Source organism: Drosophila virilis, chromosome 5, assembly GCF_030788295.1.
Source record: "Drosophila virilis strain 15010-1051.87 chromosome 5, Dvir_AGI_RSII-ME, whole genome shotgun sequence".
Taxonomy (NCBI): Eukaryota; Metazoa; Arthropoda; class Insecta; order Diptera; family Drosophilidae; genus Drosophila; species Drosophila virilis.
In genome coordinates, this window is record NC_091547.1 from 24,234,502 (window position 1) to 24,243,770 (window position 9,269).

The following is a 9,269-nucleotide window of genomic DNA, read 5'->3' on the forward strand; positions in this document are numbered from 1 at the left end:
TTCTTCCTGTTTACTTGGTTCACGACTTAACAATCTAGTTTTAGACAATATATATTTATGTTTGAGCTATATGCTATATATATATATAATATCAGTGGAAGTGGAAATGGAAGTGGGTGGATAATGTAGGCAAATAAATGTGCAAATAATTTATGAAGAGAAAAAAAAACATGTAAAAGAATATTTTTTGTTGAAATTTGAAAACTTTGCAACTCAAAATAAAATGATATCAAAAATACGTTAGAGCTAAAATGTGTTGTTCAGTAATATTTTGAAACGAATAACTTTAAGTGAATGAAATGTCAATAATTTAATATATATTTTTTCAGAAGAACTGAACTGAAACTTAAAAGTAAAATAAAAAGAACATAAAATATTTTTCGCTGACTTTTATCAATTTTATTTTCGCAACATGCCCCCCACAGCACGCGGCAGCAGTTGGCGGGGCTTCATTAAATACAATTTAAATAGCAGACTAAAAAAAATGACTAAAAGTAAGAATCATGTTGACATATATGATAATAAATGCTTTCAATAAAACGAGATTCATGCAATAAAACGTACTGGCTAGTTTAAATAAAATAATTAAATTTATAATTTATGGCAAACAAAACAATTGGCATTACATATAAAGAATTTATTATTATTCTTATATACTCTTTCTTCTTGTTAATAACTTAAAGTTAGTTTTGATTTTTGTGTTGATTGGCGTTTTCTTTGAGAATAATCAAAAGATGCGTACAAATTAGACTAAACAATAACTAAAATGTGTTTTTTGATTTGTTTTTGTTTGGTTTTTTAAAAGGTTTTTTTTTTTTTGTTTTTGGGAGAGAGAGCGCTGTATAATTTACAATTGGCAGCTGCAAACGCTGGCTATATACAATTACTGGACAACAACCGAGGATAATATTTAAACTAAATATAACTAAAACTAGGCTTTGAGAATGGCACAACATTAGCTGGGTTACGTTTTGTTTTTGGGTGAGAGTGTTTTCTTATCGCCTAAAATTTGTCTTAGCTTAACGTGTTTTTTGTACAATTTTTTGGAGCTTTTTGATTTATGTGCAATCTGCATTTGTTATTTGCTAAATGACTAAAAATTAATTTAATTTTTCATAGTTTGGTTGTTTTTTGTTTTTTTCTTTTTTTTGTTGTTTGTTTTGTTTTGCAAGCTACTTGTACTTGACATAAATTCCTGTACCGTAAACTCTTAGCCAGCCTCATCTGATGATCGCCGGCACTCTGAACCATATATACAAATTCATCCATTTCCCACAGAGAGCGAGTTTGCTCCTTTAATGGTGCTGGAGTTGCTGCTGTCGCAGGTAGAGAGCAGCTGCATCGTCCAGCTCATCGAGATCGATGTCCTCGTGCTGTTCGTGCGATTCGGCGGAGCGCGGCGAGTGAATGCTCAGATCCTCGGGCTCGGTCTGTTCGGGCATATCGCTGGCCACGTGCACGATCTGTGGCGGTGGCAGCCGGAAAACGCGGCGTATGTCCTGCGCCTTGCGGCGCGCATTGCTGCCGCTGCAATGGCCGTCCACAGAGCTGGCGCCATCCTCGGACAGATCGAGCGGTGCCTCTTCATCCAGGCTGCTCTTGGCCAGATCCACAGACTCCTCGGAGCCGCCATAGCTGGCGCACATGGCCGCAAATTTGTTGGTGGAGCATTCCAAAGCGGCTGCCGCTGCCACAGCCGCTGCAGCCATGGGATAATCGCCACTCATGGCTGGCGAGAGAGCGGGCGTCGGCGGTGACTGAATGCCACATTTGTGATTCATCAGATGATGGCGCCGACGGAACTTCATGTGACAGCGTTCGCACTCGAACGGCTTCTCGCCATTGTGCACCAACATATGGGACTTCAGCTGATTCGAATCGCTGAACTTGCCCTCGCAAATCTCGCAGGTGTAGGGCCGCTCGCCGGTATGGACGCGCAGATGACGCCGCAGATTGGCCACCTGCACAAACTGGCGATCGCAGTGGGAGCAGTGATAGGGCTTCTCGCCCGTATGCAGACGCATGTGCGTCTTCAGATGATGGTCACGGGTGAAGCGCTTGTGGCACTCGGGGCACTCGAACGGCTTCTCGCCGGTGTGGGTGCGCTCATGGTTTTGGAGGACATGCTTGTAGCCAAAGCTACGCGAGCAGATCTTGCACGTGAAGCTCTTGTCGCGCGACGGATCCTTGGCGGGAGCGGCAGTGGCGGCAGCAGTAGCTGCTGCTGTCACACCTGAAGTGGCCTCATGGGCCGAGGAGTTGGGCGAGCTGCCGCTGCTGGGCGGTGAAATGGGCCCGCCAGGCGTGTGATACAAATCGCTGACGCTCATGCTAATCTCCGTTTGGAATTCCTTTTTGACTGACAGTTTTCGCGCCTTCTTAACGGGCTCACCCAGACCCAGGCCCAGATGATGCTGCTGCGGCGTACTGTTCGGCGAGCTGAGCGGATGCTTGCCGCTGTTGGCCAGCGGCGAGTGCGGGCTGGCGGGCGGTGAGTGCAAATGGGTGCCGGCCAAAGGCAGCTGCTGCTGCTGATGCTGCTGCTGCTGTTGCTGCTGTTGATGCTGTGCCGCCCAGGCGCCAAACAGCGCCGCTGGATTGTGTGGAAATAGCGTGTTGGCCAGCGTGCTCATGGGCAGCTGGGCCATAAAGGCAGCCGCCTGCCGATTGGCAGCCATCAGCTGTGTGGGCGACAGCATGCCAAAGGCGGAAGCGGCCGCAGCCTGTTGCAGACCCATCGATGGGTACAGCGAGTGCGTGTTGAGGCCATTGCTTGAGGCCACTGGACTGCTGGCCGAGGTATTGGCGGACATGGGCGGCGACAGCGACATGGAGCGATCCACAACCATGTCCTCGCGCTTGATGCCAGCCAAGGCAGCGGCCAGGCCTAAGGAAAAAGCAAGCAACAAAAAGTGTGGCTGGTTAGCAAGGCGCATAATCAAAATATAAAGTAGAGCAAAATTTCCTAATTTTCTATTTTCTATTATTTTCTCCAACCTCTCAACCTCACCCGCTGAGCTGTCAGCAGCAGTTTGGTCAGTTGCCCGCGGCGGGGGCAAGCACGAGAAGCACACACAACATTTTAACTTTTTGTTCAAGGTTCAAAGCAGCACGTGTGATTGGCATAGCTGATGGAGCGGGAAGCGGGGAGTTTGAACCTTAACAAAAGAGCGGAAGAGCGCGCGCGCTCAAGAGCGTCACATGTGTCACATATGTGTGAGCTTTTGTCTGTGTGTGTGGCAGATACTCTCTTTCAAGCCCGCGCTCTCCCTCTCTCTCTCTCTCTCTCGCACTCTTTCTGGCATTTGTTTTGGTGGGCGTGAAACGAGTTAAATGCCGGCGAAAAAAAAAACTTGTAAACAAAACTTAATCGCATGTGTGTGCGTGCGTGTGTGTGTGTGTTGAGCATTTGGCAAAATGGCGCCTAATGTTAACTCAAGCACATTGAGACGTCGTTATTGCTGTGCGTGCTTAAGCATGTTTATGTGTGTGTGTGCATGTGAGCAGTTGTGCTTTAATGCGAGCTTTAATATGTTATGAAGAGATTTCAGGAAACATTCAGCACGAAAAAATACAGCGAATGCTTTCCAAATGCAAGCTTGCAGTTAGCAAAATGTAATTTAGTCTTAGCTTATCTTAGGCAACTTTTGTTTTAAATTTCTTTTAAACTTTGCCAATCTTGGTTTAGGAAAACTTGATCAAATTGATTATTCTTTAATGTTGCATACCATTTAAAAGCAAGCAAACAATTTTCTAGGACTTGTTGTCTTGTTTAAAAATTAGTAGTAAGTTTTGTTTGATTAAAACTTTTTAAAATTTGTCTTAATTTTTGAGATTGCATGAAATATGCTTCTGCTCCTACAAATAATATTTCTAAATATAAAGTTTTGCTCAACAAGACGTTCTAAAAAATCTTAGCAATTACCAAGACTCTTGGATTTAAGGAATTGTGTCTAATAATATTCCCTATACTATATTTTCCTGTTTAGTTTAATATTCCTTTTGAGAGCTTGCCCAAACTGTTTCTATAATCTTATTATTTTGCACATTTTGTTGAAATATTTTACTTACTTCGTGTCTGCGCGTCCTGCAGCATTGATATGGCCATAGCTGTGTTTGTTATGTGTGTGTGTGTTGTATGTTTGTTGTCCTTGCAAATTAAATTGCAAGCAATTTGCTTACAATTTCACTTCAAATGTTTATTCTTCAGTTCTGAACACAAATTTTCATTTGAGCTGCGTTTTATTTATAAACTTTTAAACTGTATATAATTTCGTGCACTTTTTGGTTGGGATTGTGTGTGTTTGTGTGTGTGTGTGTTTTGTACTTTGAGGTAGTTTTTGCACAGTTTACAAAAGTTCACGGTATACAAAATGAGGTAGTTGCAATTATAATTTCTTATTCTTATGTAAATTATTAACTTTGATTTTTTTTCTTCTATTTTGTTGAGGTATTTGGTTTGTTGTTGATTCTCGCGTTTCTTTTTTATCGTTAAGACACAACAAATTTTCTTTTTATATATATTTTTTTAACTAAGTTTTTGAGTTGTGACTGTGACGAGTTGTCGCTGAGAAATGATATGAAGCGACTGACTGCAACACGTTTTTATATTGAGCTGAGTAGAGAGTATCCTTTGCGCTGTGGAAATCCTTTAGAAGCAACAAATTTGCTTCGTGAGTGTGTACGAGCGGGTGTGCGTGTGTATGTGAGTGTCTGTGTGCGAGCGTGTGTGTTTGTTTGGCATCAAAAACTGTGCTCCTCTCACTGTCAGAGCCAAATCACGAATGATACGAATTCGCCGCGTGCGCTAACTATAAGTACGCTCGCACGCTCACCCTCTCTGCACGGCACACACACGCACACGCACACACACTCTGGCATACATGCACGCACTCAATCGTTCACTCACTCAGCAGCAACTCACTCGCTCGCTCACGCACATTGATAGCCAGCCAAAGGGAGGAAGCACGACACAGAACGAAACGAACAACGAAATCCGAAACGCGCTGCCGATCAAAGCAGGTAACATGCTCTCCTTTACGAGCATGCTAGTGTTTGTTTGTGTGTGTGTGTGTTTGTTTGTGTGTGTGAGATTGTAAAAAAAAAACTGAGTTCAAAAATACCTCAGCTCTTTATTTTTTTATTTTTGCTTTGCGCTCTTTGTTGTTGTTTTACCTAAAGAATTTCTGATGCTGCATATATGCAAATTAATGTGAAAGGGAAAGAGCATGAGAGAGCGAGAGAGAAAGACAGGGCGAGTGAGAATGAGTGGGATACAGCTGCTATTCCGTGCAAATCTCAACTCTAGAACAAAACTAATTTCTTTTTAAAACCGACACAAGTTGACTTTTAACCAAATGCCTTAAAAAATAACAAAACCTTATGCGGCGACGGGCGGGCGTAAATATTTTTATGGCTTTATGACCAAGGCGTTTTTTACAAGCAGCACAAAAAACGTTGCTACCTATGTGATCCCTAAAAAAAACTAGCTCGCACTTCCGTTTTTTAGAGCCTTCATAAAAAAAGGGCAATTACAAAAAATAAAAATAAACACTTGTTCGACCATTTCTAGTCAATGTTTAAAACAGTTGGGCGAAAAAAGCACTCAAACTGCAGCAATTAACTCATGTCAGAGACTTCCCCTTTGAACATAAAGGAAAACCAAAAAAAAGTGCTCAAAGTGCGCAAAGGGGGATGATAAAGAGCGCCTGAGCGCGCGAGTGACCGAGTGAGCGAGCGAGCGAGAGCGAACGCCAAAAGTCACCAGCAGTAAAGGCGGGGTGTGGGGTTAGGGCCAGGGACCGGTCGGATCGGGGTTGGCTGGGAGCGTGCGCCGTAAGAGTAAACAGGAAGTAAACAAAACGAAACGAACGCCACTCAAAAGGGGGCGAAGCCCACGTGAAAGTTAAGCGAAGGAGCAAACGCGAGTGAGTGAGTTTTTTAAGCAGCCTGTTGAGTTGACTCAAGTTTCTGAATGAGCTACGCTTAATGGCCAACTAATTGCCGGCACACGTCTAAAAAACCAAATCATAAAAAAGAGCAACAGCTAAAAAAAAAAAAAAAAAAAAACTAAAAACAGGTAACAGAACAAGAAAAAAAATGTCAAACAAGCAAAAAACTTGCACAAAAACCCTTGCTAAAAAACAGTTTCAACGATTTTCTTTTTTGGTCGTCGCGCTGCTGACTTTTGCGGATTGACTTTTAAATGGTTTTATGTAGATTTTTATGGCCAGGACATGCGCAAGTTCAGCTGAAAACATGCATAAATAGATGTAGTTAGATGAGGACATGCCGTTAGGTAGGCCAAGGACGCGACCGTAACGCGACGGGATGTTAATTTCGGTCAACATAGAACTACCGTGGAAATTTTGTAATTTTCGAAAGTGAAAACTACAATGGCAAAAACGGACCATTGTCCATCCACATTGTCCATATAGGACTGTCTGCTCGAGACATTTGCTCTGCATAATGTTACGTAAAACTGCAAAACTAAAACAATTCCCGACGGATTAGTCGAACAGATATGATTTTTGCCGGGAAACCAAAATACGCAGAAAACATTAAAAACGCAAGCAGCGAGGCTCTGGCGAAAACTCTGACTTGGCTCTTGATAAATATATTTGGATACCCTTTCTGCTGATATTTTGGATTAGTCAAAACTATTTTGGATTAGTCAGTATAATCGTGTGTTGATAACAGCTGTTGGCTCAGCTACTTAGTGCTGTCTCTTCATTAAGATCCGGTCTTTGCTGATAACACAATGTCAGGCTTGGCAACCCATTATCAGCGCTCGTCGGTTGTCAAGAGAAAGTTAAGAGCAACAGTTCAGCGAGAGACTAAGACATGGTCTACACGCACGTGCTACATGACATCTATAGTCTATCAAATGTGGGGCACTGGCACGTTAAATAGTGCGTAGTGCTATCAAAATTTTGATACTAACCTAAGACAACTTTAATTGCTGTAATTAGTGCGTAGCACACGACATTAAATACTATTAATAAGTCAGCCTACCCACAAATTGTACTTTGGATTGTTGATAGCTCAAATTAATATTCAGTTCCAAGAAATGTCTATTTGCTCTTTGATTGAGCATTCGATTTTTCTAGACCATTTTGAAAAAAAAAAAACTATATCTATATATATATATAATTATGTAAACTACATTTTATTAAATTGCACTTTCAATAAATTGATTGAATGTAAATTCATTCACATATATATTAACCAACATTTTGATCAGCTTTTAAGATGTTATAATGTAAAAACTTAATGTAACATGGAAATCTGAATAGCAAAAATGGAAGAAGTTGAAGTTTGGTTGATGTCAAGCATAAATAAATGTAGACTTGATGAATTACAAATTTTGATGGTGCATTTGATCAGCTCCTACTCAACGTACGTTCATTTCTCGAAATGCCTATAGCAAGAGTCAACATATATTTTGATCAATCAAATATTGGTGCACGTACATGTATAAAAACTTTCAACCAGCATTTTGACAACTCTTTGCCTGCAGCTGCACTAGTTTTATGCACCCAACTACAAGTTTTCTATAGCCATGGCATGTGTCCAGTCTCGTATTACAGCTGTTGCCAGCATTTGCTGAAGTAACCATAACCCTACCGCTAACAAGCAATGCACATAAAGCCAGAAACCAAACAAAAAATGCAGCTATTTTTCAACCCAAAAATAAAAAACGACAAATTTTTTACAAATATTTCGCTCGAGGCGAGCGTCAGGGGAAGAGCGAAAGTGAAAGCCACGGGCTAGGGTTAGACATAGGGTTAGGGGTAGACCAGGGTGCGCGCCCTGAGTGCTATGAGATCTGTGTGCGTTTGTGTGTGTGTGTGTGTGTTGCCCACAAATTTTTTAGCTATTTGTAACACTCGATCGAGCCGAGAGGGTTTGCTGATTTATAGTCAATCGAGCAATCGATAATGTGCTGATAATGTTCATGATGACAATAAACATGACAAATCGAATTGCTATTGATGAGCTATGTGGCCAGGCAAGCAAAGTGCGAGAGAGAGAGAAAGAGAGCAGCAACGGCGCTTAATGAACTGCCATGCAAAGCAGGCTGATTAGGGACTACCCTAATCCTGGAGCTTAGCGCTGGACCAGGCTGAGCACGCGTCTTCCTTGCTGAATGAAGACTAGGAAGGGCTTAGCCATGCAATCTTGAGTTTTATATTATTTTAGAGTTGCGGAACTAGGCATTTATTCAAATCCGCTTTTTAATGCGCCGAAAAACCAGCTACCCTTTCACTTTGAGCACTAATGATGCGCGGCTTAAGGCCAGGACTTGAGTTTGTGGTCCGCATGTGTTCTAAAGAGTTGCAGGAAATTACAAGGACTACAGCTAAGCTGAGCAAAGCTAAGCTCTGGCACAAGCATTTCCAGGAAATGTGCCTCTCCAAGAAAAAGATAGATCTGTAATTTAAAACTATCTGGGCGTGGCATTAGCTCTTGCCTCTTGCATGTGCGTAAACAAGCTCTCTGATCCCGCTGAACTGGCGCTGACAGCCGCAGCATCCCTTAAAAAACGATCTGAGCTCAGTTTTTTCCTTAGGGCGCACAGTTCAACAGGCTGCGGTGCCGCCTGTTTGATATCAAATTGATTGCGCTGTCGAGGGGCGAGTAGAAAGAGGCTTGGGTGCAGACTGTGTCTAGCTGAGGCACAAGCCAGGCGCACGACACACAAACAGCATCTTGGCAAGGGGTTAGGCGGCAAGTCGAGCGCGAGCTTGAATGAATCTTCGAGCACGCGCTCGCGAGCTCGGCTCAAGCTAATCCATGTGATTTAATTAAGCCAGCGTGTGACGTCAGCAAGCGCGGAAGCAGCGTCTGGGGATTAGCTTGAGCCAGGACGCACAAGTTCCTATTGGGATTAAGATTAGGCAACCGCTAAGCAGGCCGGATTATCGTTAGACTCAAGACATATATGTGTAGCTACACTCGGAAAATATATTAACCCATTAATACAAAATAAATTGAAAGCAGGCTTTAAATAATTTGCATAATTGTTTTTTATTTTTTTCTACTGTTTAGAAATTAATTTTTGGTTTTTTTTTTTTTTTTGGTCTTGTGTTCTTCAGAAAAAAACTATTTCAGAAAGGAAAAACCATTTCATTAGATATGTATTTTATAAAAGGAAAATCATAGTTGGTAGAGAAAACAGGAACTTCTAGAGTAGAGAGAGCTCCAGAATTTTAGAAAGTTTCCGGGAATGCGAAATGCTACTTTTGCTGCTTTTTATGATCGTCTGT

General features: G+C 42.0%; 1 protein-coding gene across 1 annotated transcript; it reads right to left on the reverse strand.

The window, feature by feature from the left end:
- Positions 1–374: 374 nt before the first annotated feature.
- On the reverse strand, positions 375–4,786 carry Kr (Kruppel). Its single transcript, XM_002048918.4, has 2 exons — positions 4,072–4,786; positions 375–2,887 (listed from the first exon to the last, which is right to left on the reverse strand). The coding sequence occupies exons 1-2, from the start codon at positions 4,106–4,108 to the stop codon at positions 1,296–1,298; spliced, it is 1,629 nt and encodes a 542-aa protein (XP_002048954.1). The 5' UTR covers positions 4,109–4,786; the 3' UTR covers positions 375–1,295.
- Between the last annotated feature and the right edge of the window lie 4,483 nt (positions 4,787–9,269).

Bases quoted from the DNA above. Each gene is read 5' to 3' on its own strand.
- Kr (XM_002048918.4), bottom strand. From the start codon at position 4,108: ATGGCCATATCAATGCTGCAGGACGCGCAGACACGAA. The intron at 2,888-4,071 runs GTAAGTAAAATA...CTTTTTCCTTAG, and splicing joins GCAGGACGCGCAGACACGAA to GCCTGGCCGCTGCCTTGGCT.